A 22132-nucleotide genomic window follows, 5' to 3' on the forward strand; every position below is an offset into this window, starting at 1 on the left:
ATGACATTGATATCCGCATAAAGGCATTTTACAATGGGAAGTTTAAGGATATTTTACATGTTAGCGATAATATGAACGCCAGTCTGTCAATCAATCAATCATTGTACTTTATTCGAGGCACAAATTTATCTAATTTTACACGTCATATAAAGCGCATAAAAAATTTCGTTGGTGATATATATAGATTGGTTATGTATGAGTACAAGTAAAAAATGATATTTTTATTATTACGATAGATCGAATTATCATAGTTCACTGACGCTTCCTTAAAGAAGACTCAAACAGATCTTTAAAACCACCTGTTTGTTTTTTTAAGTTCCAAATTCCCTTTTCAAAACTGTGTATTTGAATGTTTTTTTCGGTGTTTTCATTGCTGTCTGAAAAGCGAACCAGAAGAACAAGACCCGTTGACACGGCAATCTTTATTATCGTCACTGTCTTCGTTGCTACAACAGAAGCGTTGACACTTATGTAAGCCAATTCACTTGTTTTAGTAAAAAAAAAATATTATTTCAGTTTTAAGTGTTATTTTTCTCTGTGGGAGTGAATTATGTGTTTTCTACTGGCATGCAAGATGCAAGGACCTGATGTAAAAATAGGCCGATCGCCAGAGCCCAAATTATTCGACTACAACGGAGGCTAATTTGACATCATTGTTTTTTTTTAATCGGCATTATAAGTACAAATCTTAGTCAAACCCCTCATTTTCATTCTTCTTCAGACGTCCACATCCATCGCTACCAGCTAAGGTTAAAGGGAAGCAATCAGCTTTTCAACCTGTGAGGGTTAGCTCGTCGGGCCCCTGATTCCAGAAACATATACAGGGTTTGTCTTTGCATGAGAAGGTCCTTTACCTACATAGGGCGAATTTTCCAAGCATTTTTCCATATGCCAGACAGACAGACCGTGGAGTGAAACCGGAAGTAGATGCCAAGTGGGACAGAAATGTGACAAAAGATGGCCCAAGCGGAAGGACCATAAAAGCGGGCCTGAAGAATGCTGTGCTCCACCGACTGTGTCTTGAATGTGTTGAGGACCCAGAGAGTAAAATTGCTGACGAGGAGAAACATTACCCACTCGCGGCCCGGCTTGAGCCTGACTTCATGACCATTAACCGCCATGGCCCTCATGGTTGCGAGCAGAAAGACCTCCTGCACACAAAAAATATTTGACTAATGCGCACATTAGTGTTTTCCCCCACCTACAAACATGTAGCAATTACCCACAGAAATAAACTTTTATCGATTGTTCATGAACGCAGTCATAGCTGACGGATTTCTCTATTGACACAGTTATTATCCAAATCGCATAAGGTATGACCGCCACTTTAAAATGCAATAAAAATAAACTGCTCCTGTAATTTCTCTAGAGCCTAATGTAAAGACAATCTGACAGCGAAGTGTATTATTGACTAGCTGTGCTTGTGTGAGATCGTTTCTAGACTGCTCAGAATAGGAGGGTGACCTACTCACCTGTACAAATGCTTGTAGAAGCATCAGAACATTGGACGCGATGGTCAATCGTGCTAGCTCGTGTGGAGGCGACAGGCGGGCAGCCGCGATGTTAAAGCAGGCAAACGCCGTTAGACCGGTCAGCGAGATCAATGCTAACGTCTGCTCGACTCCCACCGAGACGTTACGTCTCAAATGAAGTTTGCGCATTCGCCAGGAGGCCGCCACTGGAAACAAAATGGGGATTATGGGATATCACAACACAAGAAACTAAAACAGGTTATGAGATATCACAATACGGATTTCTGATGGTGCACTGCTGGAAACAAACAGTATGTACGGGCTATCGCAATGATAGAAACAAACAGGAATTACAGAATATCGTGATACTAGAAACAGGAATTGCTGATTGCGCATCACTGTAGAACAAAGGGGAATCCGGATACCACTATATTTGAAATGTACAGGGGAATTAATATAAAAGACTGCGAATAAGGAATTTCACTGGATCACAAAAAAATGGATGGCGGAGGTTACTACGGCATTTTAAATTCTCTCACCGTTTATTTCTGCTAGATAATCATGCATCGTGTGCTAAGAACGTGGTAGCAAAAATGGCGGATATCCTCCAAACACTGGCGTCCTCCATTAACTACTAGATCATAAGCCGGTTGATTTTCCGCTTGTAGTTTCAACAATCATCTCAAGAAGTTCGGCATAAACTTAGCTTTTTGATCATGTGGAGAAGCAGACAAAACACCACATCTCTTGCACACCTGTTTGTTGTACCACAGAGACAAAAATCTGGCTCGTACACCCGCCTATACTTTAAACTACAGGGATCAGTAGCTTACCTACACGACAGCGGAGACAACTCAGTCTGTATAACCCCGAAGAAGAAACGTGAAAAGGATTGTTAAAAAATTACGAAAGACAGAAGGACAGCTGACAAAACGGATATTTTAAAGCATTATGTCTGATCCAAACTTTACTGGTATAAAAAGAGAGATACTCGTCTTTTGTCAGATTCTTTATCAGTAAATTTTACTTAAGTTAGCTTTAATAATTCCTCGACATTTAAGAAATTCAAATATTAAAAAGTGATGTAAACGTTTCCTCAAGGGATACAAATGATCAACAAATCACTGACCATAAGTGTAAGTTTCTCAGAAATCAACAGAACCTGTTGCTACAAGTGTCAGAATGTATATCAAACACTCGGTCACGTGAGAAAGGACAAAGGCTGCTGCCGCTGTAGCAGGGGAGTTCACCAGCACATGGAAGCCCACGAGAGTGACCACGGCAATGACGAAGAGCAGGAAGCCCAAGAACATGCCTTTGCTAGACTCACTGCAGTCCACGCTCATTCGCTGGTGGATAGCCAGGTCGTTGTCCTCCTCGCCGTCGTTGCCGTTGATACCGTTTAGGTCTGATGATATTGTATCCTCGTGGCGAGGGAGCAAGGGTTCTGCCCTACGTGACTCCACATTTCGTAGAGTATGCCTGAAAAGAGAAGGCTCGACCAACTAGTGAACGCGACTTTTGGTCTAACATTAACAAATTTCCTCAGAGAGGGAATCAATAAAATTAATGTCTGATGTCTTACTTTGGGACAGGACTGCGTTGATTTGACACAATATTTATCACGTCTTTAATTTGTTGCACTTTTCTTTCATTCTCTCCTTTTTTTTTTTCTTTCTTTTCCATTTAGTAAGCTGGCTTGCTTTTCTGCTCGTGAGAATGAAGCGAGAATCAAATCCCTGGCTTCACATCTCACCGACCGGTACGAAAACATGTAGGCCTTGTTGCAGAGAAGCTGACTCGGCATCATGCAGTTAATCCAACAGTCAAAAAGTCCGTCACATTGTCGGAATTAAAAGAAACATTACTTACTGCCGCATATCAGGCTGTACTGGATAGTGCAAGGGTACAGGTAGCTGCTGACCTTCTCGAGAACACGACCCATGAGGGCGTCCCAGTGACATTCAATTTCCGGCAGAAACCTCGGTGCCGCACCTGGAAAACATTGTTTGCCAACCCTCTGTGTGTGTATATATTCTGCTCTCGCTAATTTTTTAATATGTATTTATTTTTCTTTGAAAGTACGAAAAAATTTTGTTGCATAAAATTGTGTGTGTGTTTCAAGCTGTTTGGCATATAAGCTGTATAAACATGCAAGATTCTTAATCAAGCACACACGCTCACAAGACGTACTGTACGTCTGTTGTTCCTTGGAATCGTCCCACTCGCTTAATGTGGCCAACGAGATGTATTGGGGGATTTTTGTGACTTCTGACATGGATGGCCTGTTGCGACTGTAGAGTTGTAGGTAGTGCAGCGTCTCCACACAAATGAATCGGAGCCAAACACAGACGTTGGTGCTGATGATGTGCATCAAACCGAATCGGGCGAGAGTCTTGAAGCGATTGATGCACATCTGTAACCAAGGCAGCAGGTAATATACGACATTTATTATATTACATTTCTGTGCGTTATTAAAACACATACAGGAATGCCAAATGGACCTCCTAGCCGGCTACTTTATTATCTAATTTGTATGGGCTTTTGGTAAATTTTATATAGTGGATATTTCGCGTTGTCACACTGCTTGCATTTTCAGAAGTTTTCCTTGCAATCAAGGCCAGCCACTTCTTGGTGAACGCGCACTAAAAGGAAAATACGGACGATGTTTCGCGGCATTTTATTTTTCGGCACCGTTGTGCGTGTGGCACGCATATTGTTTTCTACTTCGAATAGTTTGTACCTTTTGTACACCTACTTATAGATAGTCATATTGTAAGAGGCTATAATTTCGGACGGACAGAGATAAGCACCTGTTTTTATTTAAAATTTGTGTGTGCATTTAAGTGTGTGTGTGTCTTTGTGTGTGTGTGTGTGTCTGTCTTAATGTGTGTATATATATATATTTGTGTCTTTGTGTATGTATTTATATGTGTTCGTGTGTGTGACAGAGTCATTAGGCTGTAAAATAGGCTTTAAATATTTCCCTGTCACATATTTCACAATGTGTCTAAATTAAAAAGGCTATTTAATAAGTAAATATATTTTACGCCTGTAGTTTATAGTACATCTAAACATCAGCTAAGATATGAGGTAAGATGCAGCAGTAATTTTAAACAAAAATAAACTTTTAAATCAATATCTGCTGAATATTTAGTACAGGTTTTGTGACCTTTGAGTTCATGAAGACGAAGTACATCTGCACAAAAGTGAAGATAAGGTGCAGGAAGGGTTTGACAGCTTGAATAACATCACTGCAGGCGTTATTGTGTGCAGACTCGAAGTAATGAGCAAAGGTCAACCCACTGTGGACCATGCTGCCCACTCCAAAACCTGAACAACAGTAGAAGGAACTGAAGTAACGAGAACAAGCAAATATTTTTGGAAAATTGCATGTAGATAACAGGAGAGTACGGATCACTATCACTATTAGTGTAGTCCTAGGTCCAAAATGACAATAACAAAACACGAAAATATGTGGCGTTGGGAAGAGAATTGCGATGGGAGTGAAATGTACTAAAATCTTTATTCAACGTGAAAAGCAATAAATTATACCTAATTTTATTTTAAGATACAATAAATTATTTGATGAAATGAGTGCCTTAAGCGTAACAGTTATTTTGTGTGTAAAGCAACCACGGGGCATGAAAAAAGATAAACTACTTTAAAGACTAGTTTAAGTGAGTAGTAATAAGTATTACTGCAATTCCCGTTTCCCTGTAGTCAAAATTTTCCTTGTGAGAGTAGAGTGGGTGGCTCTAGCACTGTTACCGAAACCAGACAAAGTCGACCAAAGCACATAAAAATGAACTAATTCAAAAGTAGGTAAGCTTGTCAACGATCTCTGTCACTTGTTCGGAACTTAAGCAGCATTGTTATTATTGTCCGTACGAACCTGAACCTTTTTCGGGAACATTTTAATACGACTCCTAAACATGTACGACATGTTGATATTTAGGTAATTGCTTTGCTCTTTAGTGTTGCTTTATTACGCTTTGTCATTTCAGATTTTTGTCGCAAGGAAAGTGGCTCAATTACATTGTTACTTCATCCGCCCCGAGAATTCTTCTGTCCCCGGAATTATGAAGCGAGGGTAAGTCGCTTCCACGGGGCAAAGTCGGTAACCAAAGGAAAAAGCGTATTGTTTTTGTAGTTACCATGCAATACTCAGAGCCCACGGATATTACTTCATGTTTCTTACCCCAAGGATATATTTTCCACTGCTCCAGAGGTAAATAAACATCCGAGGAGTCTGGACACCTTTTCATAACTTTGAAAACAAGACGCTTGTCCTTGAGTTGCCCATGCTGCTTCTGGGCAACTATTTAAATTCGTTTTATGACTACGGCCCCTGCAGTGGTCAAAATCTTAAGCTCTTCTGAATTTTATCAAACCATGCTTGCTTGAAGTTTTGTTTCTTTGTTGTTTTACATACTAGTTGCGAGAAGAGATGATGTAGCTGTAGATCGAAATTAGGCAAAGTTCTTCCTTTCTCGTGGTCTAACTAGTTTTGACAACCGCAACTGCTTTGCACTAAGTAGAACTGTAAAAGACTGGCATTACATTGCGGCCTCCATTGTCACAGGCAACCTACCAATGGCGCCGACGCGAAGATAGAAGCTTCCGGTGTGCTGATTAGGCTGACAGTGAAAGGTAACCTTTCTCCGCCGTGACTTGCTCCCTGAACCTGAACTCTGAGTCGAGTCTCGACTTTTAATGGAACCTGTGCGAGAAAGGTTTGTCGTGACCACACTTCGTCGGACGTTCCCGCCAGTGCCCAAACAGATGCGCGCTAAGCTTTTTCCGAAGACAGTTGTCAAAAGATTGTTTCGTCTCAGGAGATAGAGGTATACGTAGAGGAGAAATCCCATGCTGACCATGTAGAGGTAGATGTAGAAGACCTTTGATATAAAGGACGTCACACACACAAAAAAAGAAAGCTTCACAATACGATTAAAGATTTTCCGAGTAAAAACGCCTAAAGTCTGAGCGACATGCCTTCAAAAACTATTTTCACCTTAGAAAAAAATACGAATTTGTGTCATCACGTGGGACCATTGTAACGTCCAGTTGATACGCCTGTGCTCCAATCTGTCCTTAACTACATAAACGTAACGTGTTCCTACATCACATATTTGACATCTTACTTTTTATGCTGATGTTTGAAAACGCGCATCTCGGAAACTAAAATGAGTTTTTACAGATTTTGTAAGTTGTCTTGAACAGTGACAGTCGAGGAAAACGGATAAAGCTCAAGTCACCGTAAAACAAGAAAGAAATTTAGTTGTCTATACAACTGCATTTATTTTTCGAGTCTTTCATGTGTCTGAAAAATATAGCGATGACTTATGTACGTTAAATTTTAAATGCGTTCCTTCTTTTATACCCTATCTTATCCCTGTCTTCACAAAAGATATGTTTACATTTTGATTAACTTGCCTTATAATTAGTCATTAGTAATAATTAGTAATTAGATTGCTAGACATGCCGAAATAGAGGCGAGACGGAGGACTGGTAATATGCAAGGTTTACTGATTACATCTTTTTTCACAGACACTGGATGCTTAAAGTCGTGTCGGTGTACGTGCGTGCATGCATGCATTTGTGTGTGTTTCAATTCTTCAATTTCTAAGCTGAGAAGGTATAGTGAGTCTGTTCATTATCGTGTTCATGTTCATATGTCTGGCTTATATGACGGGGATGGGGTTGGTACAGCACATGCGCATAGTGTCTCCCCAGTAATGTTAGTGGTCAGTTCTTGGGCTCTAAAGTGACGAGTCGATTCAGACCTCGAAGAGATATGGATGGCTGGATATGGCGAAGGTCTCTGCTATCGGCACCACAGCCCCTAGTACCACCAGCATGATTCCGTACAGCCCTGATGCCATTGTCAGCATGCTTTCCCTAAAAAAAATAAGGTCGCAGTGCAGCAAACATGACGAGGTCACACTATCGTACTTTAAGAAACAACTTACTGGTTCTACGAGAAACAGAAATACAGACATTCTACAGAAAACGCAAATATAGATGCTCTGCACGAAACTGAAATACACTTATCCGAATAGAGAAATACAGATAGAAACACCAACATTCTATAGAACCAGCAAAATGACCAATATTCCGGAGAAAAGTCCGAAATGATGACATTCTACAGGAGAGATAGTAAAAACAAAAATCTGAGATTCAAGAGAAGAGACAGAAATGCCGAAATTCTACGGACACCCTGAAACACCAGCACTTTACGTGGAGAATGGAATTCCGCCATGCTGCACATTACAGACATTACATTTTTCACGGACATAACAGGTTCCAGAGTATTAAAGTAAAGTTTACATCAGGCAGAGACACACGTAAGCCTTTTGTTAGAGACTGATACATCAAGAAACGGGCATAGGTACACCGACTCATTCATGTAGTATTTACGGAGGAGCAAACATAAGGACCGGTGGCTACAGTTACTCACCTCAGGTCCTTCGGTAAGATCGACGGTTGTGGACGCTGAGTCAGCGAAGACAAGGAAGACATGCTGCTCTTACGCCTATGGAGGTGATTATCTGAGCTAGCATGAGTATGCTTATGAATATTCATTCTTAATCCTTTCTCAAATGTGTCTGTAACACAGAAACTATCAAAAATTAGTCTTCGTCAACACAATCATCAGCTAGTTAAGTCGACACCTGTCTGATCTTTCTCTTAAATGGATAGTTTCTGATAGTTTCTGTGAACATATACAATATGTTCCTTGTACAATGACTGCGTGCGTAGTACAGTATAATGCAAGTGTCGAGTGATTACCTTGGGTGTAACATCAAATACTGCAGGCGGTAATGAGGATAAACTAAAGGCACTACCATACATAATTATTTTGAATACACTCCAGCAAAGTATTATTGTAAATACTCGATTGAAATAAAAACAGGGTATTACGAATATGGAGGTCAGCACAGGTGCAACACATGCACTGACGTACACACATTACACATGTACACAGCACTATATTTATATACAACAGATATGCACATTAATTCGCTGCCATTCTACATTATTGCTGTCACTACTTTGAATTTTCCTTTTGTTTGTGGGGGTGTGATGAGTGTATTTACTGGTGTGCACACATGTTCTTTGTACATGTATATTTCACTCGCTTCACTCTCTCACACACACTGTGTGTGATCGTCACATTAATTACATAAATGCACTCAACACTTCTCACGTGGATAAAGGTGAGGAAACTAACTAAGATAAGATAACGTTTTGTTGCAATATTTCATCTTCAGCTTGAAAGAACACTTAACAACTTTGCTGCTGATGACACCCTGTCGCTACCTGACCCATGATGCTGACACATGACACCGACGATGTCTCTCACTAAATCTCTCTCTCATAGACAGGTATGCACGTAAAAATTACCCATGGTGTTCGAAAAGTGTGTTCTTGATGACTTCTTGTTCTTTCCTTTCTTCTCTGGCAGAGATCCCATTTCCTGGTCTAAAACAGAAGAGGATGGATCAGACAGTTTCATTATAGTGTTAACATTCTCTGGTAACCTTCACATTGTGAATGTTGGCTTTCACAGCTAAATCATTTTTAAATGTGTGCTTTTGACAAAAGCGACTTTTTTTAAAGTCAGTGTGAAGGCAGTTTTAACAGAAGCGAATCCAACTTTTACAGATTATTGTCCCTATCACCATCCTCAAATACAAATTTGTTAAATATTTGTTACGGACATAAAAGCCGGTCAATAATGTGGTCCTCCCGGCATGCTTACCCTTGTGTGTGTTGTCATCTTCCGTCTGCGGTCTTTCTGTCGGACAGATATCCCCTTTGTGGTCAGTCAGCGAAGTGGGTTGTTGTCCGTTTGCTGCTCCCTCCTGTTCCTCCCATACACTCTTTCCGTCGCAAAAACTCGCCATCGGGAGTCTCTCCCTCTGCCCTCCTCCGCCTCCTCCTGCTGTAACCCCTCATCGTCATCATTCTCCTCTTTCCTGTTCTCTACTTCCACTTCTTTCATTTCGTCTGACAATTCCGCCACAGCCAGAGGAGCAGATTTCATGGATGTGAGTTTCTCTGGGTTTTTCTTCAGAACTGTATGCTATCGCTGTAGAGAAAATAAATTGCAGCATGGCTAGGCGACGTATTGGCCGATCAACACATAGTTCACTCAAAGCCTTCCCTTCTATCGTGCTTCAGGGAAAAGAAACTACGTAAGCTGGGTCTGTCTGCTCTCAGCTATCTACACTACATTCGACATATAATGTATACACAGTATCTGTCTGCCATTTACATCATGGGTGTGTTTAGGTGGATTGCTGTCTGCCAAGACCAATGCTTAGCCTCCGCTGTTAGTCTCGTCAAGTCTAAACAAAGAATGTGACTAAACTGGAAGCTTTGTTTAAGCATGCCTCGTTTTAGTAGTTAACTGGAAAAAATCGTCTGCCATCAGTCCAGTAATACAAGTTCGTGGTTAGATAAGTTTGTGCTACTAGCTAACCTCAGGCCTGCTTGAGTTTAAAAGATAACCATGCTGCATGCCACTTAGATATTCATTCACACATGTACATGTTAACATATACATTCCTAATATGTTATAGATTAGGAAACAAAGGATTTTAGATAATTCTCCCAAAAACATTTCTTATATTTCCTTCGTTATAGATACGCATTTATACATGGACGGGATCTCTTTCTCTTTTACTTTAGCTTCTGGCCCACTCAAAACAGATAAATCTGTTGAACTCAGTTTAGACTGGAAACCACAAACGCAATTCGGACATCCAAAAAAAGGGGGAGGGTAGCAATGCTGTTGTATATTACTGAAATGACCCACCCCTTCCCCCCACCCCAGTTTTAGCGTACCTAAGCAATTAACATGACCCTACGGGTATTCACAAGAATACCAAGCAATTTATTGCATATTACAGGCCTTTAACAAAATATATCTTGGCTATAAAGCAAACAATTGATTTGATATGACGGTCTTATAAATCATGAATTTTACCTTCATCTCACTGATGGTGAATCATGGACGTTCCTGTGTTTGTGGACAGGTACCGCCAGGTAACCTCGCGTGTGCTCAGCGAGTTACAAGGGCTCAGTACGCAGTAGGCTTGTGGGACCGTCACAACCGCCCAAGCCAGGTAACTACGTGCTAAGGTGGGATACACGAGTGAACCTTGCCAGCAGGTCGCAACTAGCGGTCAAATGCATAATACGTCATTAGATGGTTAAAAATCTCTCTTTTATTAATGAATAAAGGGAAAAAAACTGCTCAAATATAGTGCAAATCACATGAAAATCCATTTATTAATGCTTAAATGTATCTTCGTCCCATCAGAATCGATGCTGACCAGTAACTTCAGAGAATTAGTTTCGTGGATTAACGGGAAGCTAATGATTGTGATCCAGATCAGAAGAGCTCTCCCACTTAGGGACAATAATTAGTCATTAATACAATCTAGTATCTATTTTATTATATTATAAAATATATCACGTACAGTATAATCTATAATTGAGGAGTATAGCGATCAGTTTCAAAACTTGTGACCGAAAACTTAGCGCTTGCCGGAGTTGCCGCGAACACTGAATTATCTGAGGTCGTAAAATGGAGAAGACGTACGGTTCTGCCAATGACACAATGAACCTTTTACAATTTAATGTCTCTACTGCAAATAAACAAGATCACTTAGTGTATTTATTTTATTATGTAATGGATTTAGTGCTTTACATTGTATTTTGGGCATTTGTTTCAAACACGGGGGCACTTTGCAGTGTAAATATTATTGTGCATAGGGAAGAAAGAACCACAAAAAGACAAATGTGATAAACAAGATGAAGAGATTTGAAGAAGAAGAAGAAATTATTCCCCTGCCGCTATAGGTGAAGGCCGTCTAAGGGGAACAATGTAAGCTATTTTATTATTCGAACAAAAACATTTCAGCGCTACAGGCGGTCAAGCCAGGTCTTAGCATGGCCATGTACCTCAGGAGAGGTCATCCAACCCCGCACACCCTCCAGTTAGGTTCAGTCATCTCTCATGTTATTCGTGACCTCAGGGGCTAAAGGGTATTTCAAGGTCGTATAAAGTGTCGGGCGGGGGTGGTGGAGATTGCAGATGCCAAAGCATACAAGGTCACTTAATTCTCATGCCTTCTCAAATAATGGTCTATGAAAGAGACAGTCTGTGTGTCCGTACATTATTTATATATTTTTTCCCCTTCTCTAAGGATGACAACAGAGAGACAAGAGTAGCAACGGAGATATTTGAACATATAATAAGGCCATTAAGGGGAAAACAAAGTATATGACGACAACAAAGGTTAAGCTTATAAATAGATCGTAAAGTTGAACCGAGGAGACTACCACCTGGTACACACCGTTATTTGTCATGAAAGCAATGTGAAAAGGTCAAAGCTGACAGGTAGCAAAATACAATGACAATGAGCGCCAAGACTGTTAGAAATACCTTATTTCTGCACCTCTAGCATTTTTAACTTACATTTAACACCAGAGACTGGGTTGGAGATACTGTCAAACTTACTGTGAGATGGTCGCCATAATAATAATCATAATAATAATCATCATCATCCAAGTGTAAAGCCATGCCGTTATTTATGTCATCGTCTTAATAGCGTTAAAGGAAAGGAAGAACAAAGAACAGTTGACATTTAAAATAAACTGAAAAGCATTTGTTGACTGCTCGTGTACACTAGCTATCAGCATTATCAAAGGTTGATACAACTAACTCGCAAAATCAAGTCTGTTGTCCCTGACCACTACCTCGTATTACTGACCACAACGATGTTATCCTTCGTGACAACAGCACTCGATGACTGATAAACACGGGCCAACTGCACAACACAAGGCGATTGCTAAATAGTCAACACCAAGTGGTCAGTTAACATGCTTCGAATATCTATTTTTATTGTGCTCTAACCCCTCGACTTTCCGCTTCCCCTATACTTTTTGATACTTCAGATACTTCACATTATGTTCCATCTGGTCATTGTTTGCAAATATAAATATTTGCTCGTGTGCTGTAAGAGCAATATCCACGCAAGGGATGCATGCTGGAAAGAAAAAAAAATGGCAAGATAGAAGCCACGGTATACCCTGGGACATCTAAAATCTAGTTCAGTGTTTTGTAAGGGCATCTGGGCTGTCACACTGCCTCCTCCATCGCCGAGGAAGAGAAGCTAGAAGAGAAAGAGGATTCAACGAATACTGAAAACAAAGGATACTAGGTGATAGTATGACAAGAGGAATAAACTGAAGTTGTCTGCTCACGTTGAATTGACGGATGCGCAAGCGACTAAATAACGAATCCACAAGTGATGCGCAGGTCGTTAGCCAAATTACGGTGTACGGCTCGTAAGGTCGTAAGGGAGAATTAATCATACAAAAAAAAAAAAACCAACCGTCGTTTATCTCCCATCAAACCTCGTTAGCGGCCGGGCTTGTTCCGTCTTCATCGATTAAATGAGATCGAAGCCTGACGAGGATGAGAGGTCTGAGAGCCCCGATAATCAGCAAGAGTGGGGATGGATGGGGCCTAGATGAACAAGCTAAGTGGGTCGGGTCACGTACTACAGATATGTGGAAAATTCTGTCTATCCACCAATCTCTTGATACCCCCTCCTTTTTTCTTCTCTTATTTTATCTGCTTTTCTGTTCGCATCTTAATCTCCGCTTTTCCTTGGTATATCCTCCAGGCATTTCTGATTTGTTATTCTTTGTAAAACACCCATTGCATGTTTTTTTCTTGTTGTTGTTGTTGTTGTTGTTGTTGTTGCTGTTGCTGCTGCTGCTGCTGTCCAGTATTAAAGCAATCTGGTGGCGGAAATGGGGGAGAGGGACGGTTGCGATGACGAAGCGGTTGGGTGGAGGTCTGGCGGAAACGACTGGTGAGCGCCACCTGGTGGCACAAGAGGCGCTCAAGGGCCTGAACTCAAGAGACCAAATGTCTGAGGCGCTTAGAAACTACGGTGATGTCGTGAGATCAGTACTTTGGCTTCCCTGCTCGCCGGTTCTCGTTCAGCTTAAGTTGTCCGGTTCTTTACGCTCAAGAGCTCTGGTGGTTTTGTTTTGTTGTTTTTTTTGGGTTTTTTGTAAGGGCAGGGAATGACCCTCCAGATTAAAGACACAAGAAGAAGGAGAAAAGAAGAGATCAGAAAAAGAACAAAAGAATAGAAAAACTGATGGCTTCCTTCTCCCACCACCACAAAACCCTTCTCGGGCGAATGACAGATTGCAAAGAAGTACATTGACACATATTTCTCGAAAGATTCAGGCGACACAAAGATTATACATTTCCCGTTTGTGATCGAATGCATCGAAGTGTTATTTTGAGAACGAGGGAACCTGAAGCGTACACAAACGCAAGACGACAGAAAAAAGAAACGAAAAGGAAGAAGGTGGAGAGAGAGAGAGCTATGATTTAGCGTTCAGCATGCTCCTCAAAAAGCCTCAGGCAATATTTTGCTTACTAAATTCATTGCGCGGAGGAATTTTTGCAATGTTATTTCGATTTTTTTTATAATTTTTTTTCCTTAGATGTTTAGCTAAAGTGGTGGTCTGTGATTTCTCCCAAAGGATTTTACAATCCGTAGTGTGTAGATGTTGTGGATAACCAGTTAATGTAATTTTTAAGGATTGAAAAAAGTTTCATTTTGTGCTCGAGGCAGCTCCCTTTTTCTAATTTGTTACTTTATTTTTTACTTATATTTGTACTTCTGTTTTATATGTACCGTGATATTGAATATCTATCTTGTTTTATACTTGTTGAACTCAAGCCATTCACTCATCCCAAATTACCCATAAAAAGAGATGAATGGTAAGAAAAAAAGATTAGGACACGTGTCCCCATTTACTCCTTGGTTAACGATACTAATAATTAGCTGTCTTTTGCACCTAGCTCCGGATAATCTCTGCAAAATTACCCAGGTAGTTGTCAGGCAGGGGTTAATCCTTGCAGCTAACACCCCTGTAGAGGTTTGGGATAGTTGGACTTTTAGACAGAAGAGAAAAACTGTTCAGCGGAATTTCTGCAAGTATTTTGGCCACATCGATGTTCGATCGATGCGTGGTCCCTCTCTGATGTGAGTGTCTCAAATCCTCTTATTTACAAGTCTACGTCACATCTGTTATGCACGCCCGTGCGTTTGTGCTAGTCTTTATTTAGCAAGCAAAGAATTTTCCGATTTCTACTATGCGTTAGGTTCGTTTGTTAATTTATTTAATGGCAGGGGTACTTGATATGCTTTGTAATTCATAAAAGTTAAAAATCACTATGGCCTTCAGTTTGCTGGTCACTCATATACATACAAAACTGCTACTTAAGTGTCTACAAATATTGAATAATGATGTGTTTAAGTTTAGCTTTCGTTTCTTAACTGAGCTTAATTAAATATAAAACCGAGAGTGTCACATCTAGACTTACATAATAACAGGAATGATTGTTGCGGCTTGACTCGCGAGCACATACGCAACAGTGGAAGGCTTTCCAAGCCTAAAATAAATTCCTAACAATTTCAATCTTTTTTGTTCAATATTAATTATTAGATACTGTGTCTCAAACATGAAATTAATTACAAATTATTTGCGGTCAACAATACTACAAGACTTGTTATTTGATGAGCAGAATCGAAATATTTTATTGAAGATTTTATATTTGGTTGACTTTTTTTTTGGAGGGGTGTGGGAGGGAGGGAAAGGGGCGCATCACATGTCTCTTGCCTGAGGCGCATCATAGTCTAGAACCAGCCTGCCCTTGTGCAAAGTTCCTCCAACCCAAAGGCAGGGCAACAAATTAAAGCCTCGTCTGGTTGAGCTTGTCTTGTAGTGCACGTGGTCTGCAGCTGCGCTTACGTCACGTTTCTAGGCAACGAGATGCATCGATCGCGGGGTAACAGTGAAATCTGGACCTCCCCCCGCATCAGTCCACAACCAGGTGCAACTACTAACGCAACATCATCAAGGCACTGTCAACGACCTACACACTACGCTTTATTTGTACTTCATGAATTAGGTGAGTGAAGATGCTACCAACATTGATTCATTCCTTCATTCAATTTTCCTTTTTTTTCTTCCTTATTCCATGCTTTATTTCTTTCTTTCTTCATAATTGTTATGTTATTTTTTTCTCTATTTTCACAATTTTTTTCACATTACTGCATAAATGAAACTTTTGGGTGGGTATTTCAATGCTTTGAGGAGTATCATTTGAAGTATTCGCGTCAACGAAAATGCAGCAGAAATTAAGGAAACATTGATAAAATATGAAGCGTCCAGGATTAAGTGTTAAAAATGAAGCGGACTACAATACTGTTATAGAAACATGATATGTATGTCAGTCACCAACTAACACGTCCTATGTACTCCCGTTGCTCTTTATCAAAGCAAGTCATTTTAACACGATGATACTCATATATGAGTGTGAATGTACATCACACAAAAAATAATGAATTACTTCGATTTATTTGGTACATAGATACCTCTTTTTTCTTCCCAGCCCTTCTTTATTTGTCGGTTAAAAGTTTTATGAATATAATGTGTTTAATTACTGTTGTTGCTGCTTCTGTCCTTATCAGTTTAAACTTTATTAATATCATAAGTTTTCAAATCTGGCCAACCTGCAGTATTTTCTTGACTTGAAAGTTATTCGTTCTCTCCCACTTTGCTTCCGCTACAACAACACCGAGAAAAGCATCAAGTGAGCGATGATCACACATGTATGATTTATAGATTCACCCCCCCCCCCCCAAATATACACACTGCAATAGATATTCCTACATCAAAGTTCTTCGGATTTCTCCTCCAACAATTCTTTGCAAATTTATCAGGCATCCTCGTTCTGCACATTTATTTTTGCTCTACAGGTCTTATGCATATTCTGCAGATGTATTTATACATTTATGATTCTTACATGCCTCTTAAATAAGTTTTTTTTTCAGAAAAGACCAGTAGAAGAAATATGCAACCGCTGCAAAGAACCTGTAACGTGGTGGGTACCTGCGCTCTCTTGTGTTTGTTACTCGGGGCCATGCAGTCGCGTGCGGATCGCCCTGGACCTGGAATGAGCTCCTTAGAGCTCTCGATCCCATACACACTGGGCTCGGTACGCTGTGTGTGTGTGTGTCGATGAATTTTCGAAAATACATTTATTGCTGTTGGGTTTTTTTTGTTGTTGTTTTTTATTTTTATTTTCTTATCTCATCCTCTCTTAATGTCAGCTTTCGAATCTCCGTTATCTGTGCTGTCATGTGACCATTGTGTCTCTCCGACAGGATCAGCAGCACCTGTGCACCGTTACCAAAGTAGACTCGCGGAATGAAAGGTACATTGGTGAGTCTCTGCATATATAACTTAAATTCCAAGTTCCAAGAGTGCCCCTCTCACTTTTATATTTTAAGTTATGTGTATTAAAGAAAATCCCGAGACCAAAAGAAGAATTTTTTTAATTCTTTTTTGTTTATTTTACATTGTGTAGCTCACCTCTTGTCCGCGCTCTTCTAAACAGTCTCTCGCCCACCAGAAAATGTGCGTTGATGTCTGTCGTGTGTCTCATGTTTATCTGTGTAAATGTCATGGTACTCATTAGATTCACTGCTGTCGGACGTACCCGGCGAATACCACCACCTGGTACCGACCATGTCTTGTCAACATCAACACAGATAACTGCCGATAAATGCAGATGTTGGCCGAGACGCTCCTACTGAGATATTCAAACTAAAGCAAGCAGAAGAATGTTGAAAAGGAAAATCAGTGGACGGACGAAAAATACGAGTGTCGAACCTAGAATTCGTGAATTGATAAACAGGTTGATGTTTATTTAAATTTTATTTCCACAACCGGGTGGGATGGGGAAGTAATATGCTTACACCTCCATTTCATGGCCCCCACTCTCTCTTTCTCTCTCCCTCTACTTCTTTACCATTTTAAAGCACAAGAACAGATGAATAAGAATGTTTCAATTTAGTCTGTCGCTTTTTGTGTGAGTTCTTTGAAAATTTTTCTTATGGATGATGCTTCATTGATCAGACAATTATACAAAATTGCACATTCTCCACATGTGTCTATGCTCATATAATCTATGTCATACGTTTGACTCATAAATACTAGCACTGTCCACTGTCAGTGTGTGATGTCACCTACTTAACACCTTCGGGTCAGTGGCCGGATCAGTGAACATTCGTATTCTTTCCTTGCTGCCCCTTTCGCAGAAAAAACTTGCAGAAAATGCTTAGACATGGTGTCTGAGAATAAAGAAAGAAAAAAAAGTTTCCACCACGTCCAAGAAAGGGACGTGACGATCATGACCTACCTATAAATGCAGCTTCTACTCTCCCTCAATCACTATGTTCGTTTTCAGTGACCTTTGAACCCCACCTTCAGCCTGGTCACGTGAGGCACCTGAGTCTTCAGCTGTGCGACATCATTCCTGCAGATGCTCTCAAAGCCGTGTCTGGTGAGTAAGCATAAGTGCCTACGTAGACATATGCACGTATATATACATGTATATGAATGCGCGCGCGCACACACACACATTCGCGAGAAAGAATTTTTCAATAAAAGTATCGTTAAAGAGTTTAGCTTTGGCATTGTAAAAATTATTACATTCATGCAAGAAATTAAAACCACGGACCTAACGCTTTGCTTCATAAAGCTGTGAGTTTCAGGAAAATTACTTTTTAATAATATTAGTCATGCATGTCACTTATGAACGTAACGGGCTATGGAGGGACGCTGCGTTAGACGTCACTTGTCGGTGCGGTGCTGTGTGTGCAGGCCATGTCACACTGATCACGTGGTGTGTGGAGGGCGCGTGCAGCCGGTGTATGTCTGGGGACAGAACTCGTCTGCCTGGATTCTTCCTCGAGGTGAGCCAGAGATATCCTTTTCATTCTGCCTCTAATTCCTTTCACGATGTTTCCCATCTCTATCCATCCCATCGACATGCTGAAATTTTCAGTTTCGAAATTTCCTGGAATGAAAACGTTTATTATTTTGTGAGTTACAAATTCTGCAAAGTCAAAGGTAAAAGTTAAAAGTCGTTTTTCTGCTTCTTAAGAATTCACAGCAGTTAACACTAGGATAATAACTCAAGTCACAATATTACTGAAAAGTGACATCATGTCAGGATCAGTTTTTATCCAGTTCAAAATACCGATTGTTTCCTTTGAGTCTAACCAGCATACGTCCCGTTGATAGATACAGGTATACCTCTTGGAGGACCCCTAGGCCAGGATTACTTGCTGATGCAGGTGCACTTGAAAGAAACGGATGCAGAGAAAACAGACCATGAGGATTCCAAAGTCGATAAATCCGAATCAGGTGAAAACAAGCAGCCCTCGTCTGTGGGCTTTCCTACCTACTTGGCTTGACCAGTGACGTTGAACTAACTATCCTTATTTTATAGTTCCAGGTCATTGGGTTTGACATTATCAACATGACAGGAGCGCAATATAATGATATTTCTTTCGGTCACAATTTTTTAAAACATTTTTGTCTGGGACTGTTTGCTGTACTAAATTCATGAAAGGTCAGTACAAAAAGTTCAAAATGTCTACGAGAAACTGTTGTAAATGTAGCTACATCTACATTTAATGAATCCTACATTTAAAAAAAAATTGGTGTCGTTTTTGGAACTCTTTGCAAACGTCAATGCTTGTAACTTTCCATTTCTGTTCTCCTAATACTTAATACATTTGCACTTTTGGTAATCCTGAAACGCCACCTCCAGGAATCTTGCCTCAAAGCTCAATATTCAATATTGACAAAATAAAGACAGAATTCATATAAATTCATAAATAAATCAGACAAAACTTTTGCAAACGTTTACCGAGAACTGCGGTGTTGTAGGTGTTATACACAGAGGTTGCTACACCACACACCTCGAAAACAGGGCCTCTCGCTAGCTCTCATAATTAATTTATTGCTATCTCTTAAAAATAATAAAAAATAAGCTAACAATAATTAAGAATGAATTCAACGCACCCGAAGAACGACTGCCTGTTTCTCTTGTTTATTTACAGTAACAGAGAGGGTGTCCCTCGTTATCAACACAACGGCGACCAGGTGAGTGAGTTTCTACGCTGCCCCATATCTTATTTTGAAGTTCGTGGTCTTTTTCTTACTAAACTTGGCTAGATGCTTGTATTTTGTGCAGACCCTTGCTGGAGTTTGGACTTGCCATTCTACAGAACACGGGCTTCATCCCTAAAGGAAGTGAGGGTGAGTATTATTCGTTTTATCTTCGCTACACGCAGTAACATAAGGGCAGTCTGGTGGTGGCTAGAACATTTGTCACTGCTGCACTGGGTCCAAGTTATGATTGCTGAAAATCTAAGAGATATCTTTTTGTTGCATGTGCTTTTTTTAATCAGTTGTGACTACAGAGAGTGCATGTCAGTGGCAAAGTGAACAGCCTGTCGTCATCGCTGGCATCCGCCTGCACACTCACAGTCGAGGTGAGGAGACGTGTGGTGCTGTATCGATGGTTCGCGTTGTTGTTGTTTGTTGGCAATGGTGGTGGTGGTGGTGAAGGAGGAGGAGGAAATAGGACTGTAGTCTATTGCTTTAATTGTAACATCTTTTGACCTGTGACTTTATCTCTCGTCGCTCATCATCCATACCGTCATTGTGTATTGTAGTTTCTCACTGACATCGCATCATCTCGCTCTCACTTGTTGGATCTCATTTTGATGCACTTTTACTTCATATCGACAATGTTATTTGCTAAGTCTTTACATCGAGGAGGGGAATAATCTAACACAATATTTCAATAAAATATCTAATTATTGCATAATAATTGTGTAAGTCGTCTACGTGGCTAACGTCAACAGCCTCCCCATGCAGGCCGGTACAAATGTGTGTTCTATACATCAATTGGCTTACCCGTGTAGGTGTGTGGATGGAAGCCTTGCTGGAGCACAAGGGACGGTGGCAGGTTGTTGGTGAGGGCGATCCCTCCCTCCCTGAGGTAAATATAATTTGATGTCATACTAAGAGAGATGTGTATCGTTCATATCTCGCTGATGGCGATGGTATTTATGAAGCTGATATCAATGACGACTCAAACTGTTGTTATCGGTGCTCTGGGATTTTTGTTTATTGTTTTACAGGACGTCTTACCGGTGAACGGAACGCGCGTGGTCCAGCGAGGTGACTTTCTGGTGAGTGTAAACATGAGATTATTAATTTTATAGACTAAATGTGGACGGACAAACTCACAGAACACGAATCTGTGACGTCACATGTATGTCGTCTGCTTGCAGGCTGCTCGCTGCTATTTTCGGCAAGACCCAGCGAGAGACATCCCCTTTGGGTAAGACATTTGTTTCTATGGGAACCTACTACTATATGTTTATATCATGCGAGACTCAAGCAAAAGTCGTAGACCTGGCATGATAGTGTCTTTGAACCTGTAGACTGACCACGCCACTAACAGCAGTTATAGCTTGTAACGTCATCGATGATCCTGTAAAGTATGATGGGACATTAACCTTCGGATGGCATATACTGTATATGTATAGTTTTTCATGGAGTAAAGACCTTTGCTTCATACGAGATTAAGCAGGCATCCCCACAGTGTTAGAAAGAGTCAAGTTGATTTTTACAACCGTCGTCACACATTATATAAACATTTTCTGTGCTCGGTAATAAGCACGTACGTACCGTATGACAGTTTTACCGACAGCTATTGTCATGACCAAAAACAATAAACAATGTCGAACTCAACTGAAACAGTTGGTGCCACAGATCGAAAGGCTTCACCAAGTGATAAAGTATGCTGAATGTACACAGCCAACACTTGGGTATTTTTTAAATTTATTTCTGTATCTTCCAGCTCGTCTTGGACGGAGGAAATGTGCAACTTGCATGTGCTGTACCTTCTACCAATAGGCGCCGCCCCCAGCATCCGCTTCCAGCTGTGCACCAATCAGGTGCCTTCCATCGCACTACGTCACCTCTTCCCCAACCTGCCGTCGCTTCGCACTGATATCTCGCCCGAACCTGAGGATCGCGAAGTTGGCATGTAGAGCCCTCCCGTTGGTGTCGGCCTCCACACTGCACGTCTGCGGACTGGCTTCACAGGGGAAAACCTCTCACTCAGGCATGCATGCTCTCTCTCGCCAGCCTCCGCACACAGGGACGCTCTTCTGGATTTGTCTACGTGCATTTTTCTTGAGAAAGTCTGTAGCAAAAATACACTTACGTTTCCTGTCGCATGCTAGGTGAAGAGACAATTATTTTTAAATGACACGTCTACAGCTTTGTGCAGTAGGCTACAAAAAATAATTATATCATTTGCCTGTGGAACGCTGAATTTCAACAAAACATGTCCTCCCAGTAAAAGCTAGATGGCGGAAAGATTAAGCCAGAACGCTATTATTCAGCTGACTTAATTTGGATCGAAAGTAAAGACGAAGGTGACTACGTACACGACTACACACTCTCTCTCTCTGTTAACGGCTCGTTCTTGATGTCAGAGGTTATATATAGTCTTGTTTACGAGCATGATAACAGTCTTGAAAGGTGACTTTGGTGCCCGATGACAACTACTGAATTCTAGAGAAAAAAAATCCAATATTGTTCAGTAGAGCAAGAGTGAAATAAAGGCTATACCAAATGAAAGATAATCAGTTTGACTTGTAAAGGTAGAC

The 22132-nt window shown here is 40.6% G+C and overlaps 2 protein-coding genes across 5 annotated transcripts; one reads left to right on the plus strand and one right to left on the minus strand.

Annotated features, from left to right (window-relative positions):
• Positions 1 to 84: 84 nt before the first annotated feature.
• Positions 85 to 10619, minus strand: LOC112563380 (proton channel OtopLc-like). Its single transcript, XM_025237324.1, has 13 exons — positions 10471 to 10619; positions 9241 to 9570; positions 8883 to 8960; positions 7936 to 8083; positions 7262 to 7376; positions 6067 to 6373; positions 4645 to 4805; positions 3666 to 3888; positions 3345 to 3467; positions 2905 to 2954; positions 2635 to 2848; positions 1473 to 1678; positions 85 to 1151 (listed from the first exon to the last, which is right to left on the minus strand). The coding sequence occupies exons 2-13, from the start codon at positions 9383 to 9385 to the stop codon at positions 855 to 857; spliced, it is 2067 nt and encodes a 688-aa protein (XP_025093109.1). The 5' UTR covers positions 9386 to 9570; positions 10471 to 10619; the 3' UTR covers positions 85 to 854.
• Positions 6041 to 22108, plus strand: LOC112563379 (peptidyl-glycine alpha-amidating monooxygenase-like). 4 transcript variants are annotated; one of them, XM_025237322.1, is made up of 16 exons: positions 6060 to 6125; positions 8750 to 8863; positions 10520 to 10609; positions 15349 to 15495; positions 16421 to 16584; positions 16754 to 16811; positions 17839 to 17934; positions 18255 to 18346; positions 18678 to 18800; positions 19502 to 19544; positions 19636 to 19700; positions 19853 to 19936; positions 20372 to 20448; positions 20591 to 20641; positions 20744 to 20793; positions 21316 to 22108. In XM_025237322.1, exons 9-16 carry the CDS (start codon positions 18725 to 18727, stop codon positions 21506 to 21508), a joined length of 639 nt encoding a protein of 212 aa, XP_025093107.1. In that variant the 5' UTR covers positions 6060 to 6125; positions 8750 to 8863; positions 10520 to 10609; positions 15349 to 15495; positions 16421 to 16584; positions 16754 to 16811; positions 17839 to 17934; positions 18255 to 18346; positions 18678 to 18724; the 3' UTR covers positions 21509 to 22108. The 4 variants fall into 4 exon arrangements, with proteins under 4 accessions (XP_025093106.1, XP_025093105.1, XP_025093107.1 ...); XM_025237321.1 differs by lacking the exon at positions 8750 to 8863 and having other exon boundaries at positions 6041 to 6125; positions 10520 to 10625; XM_025237320.1 differs by lacking the exon at positions 8750 to 8863 and having other exon boundaries at positions 6041 to 6125.
• Positions 22109 to 22132: the final 24 nt, after the last annotated feature.

Source organism: Pomacea canaliculata, linkage group LG4 (genome assembly GCF_003073045.1).
Source record: "Pomacea canaliculata isolate SZHN2017 linkage group LG4, ASM307304v1, whole genome shotgun sequence".
Classification (NCBI taxonomy): Eukaryota; Metazoa; Mollusca; class Gastropoda; order Architaenioglossa; family Ampullariidae; genus Pomacea; species Pomacea canaliculata.

Bases quoted from the DNA above. Each gene is read 5' to 3' on its own strand.
- LOC112563380 (XM_025237324.1), bottom strand. From the start codon at position 9,385: ATGGCGAGTTTTTGCGACGGAAAGAGTGTATGGGAGGAACAGGAGGGA. The intron at 8,084-8,882 runs GTAATTTTTACG...TCTGTGTTACAG, and splicing joins ACACTTTTCGAACACCATGG to ACACATTTGAGAAAGGATTA. The intron at 6,374-7,261 runs GTCTGAATCGAC...TTTATATCAAAG, and splicing joins GCCATCCATATCTCTTCGAG to GTCTTCTACATCTACCTCTA.
- LOC112563379 (XM_025237321.1), top strand. From the start codon at position 18,725: ATGCAGGTGCACTTGAAAGAAACGGATGCAGAGAAAACAGACCATGAG. The intron at 18,801-19,501 runs GTGAAAACAAGC...GTTTATTTACAG, and splicing joins AGTCGATAAATCCGAATCAG to TAACAGAGAGGGTGTCCCTC. The intron at 20,642-20,743 runs GTGAGTGTAAAC...GTCTGCTTGCAG, and splicing joins TCCAGCGAGGTGACTTTCTG to GCTGCTCGCTGCTATTTTCG.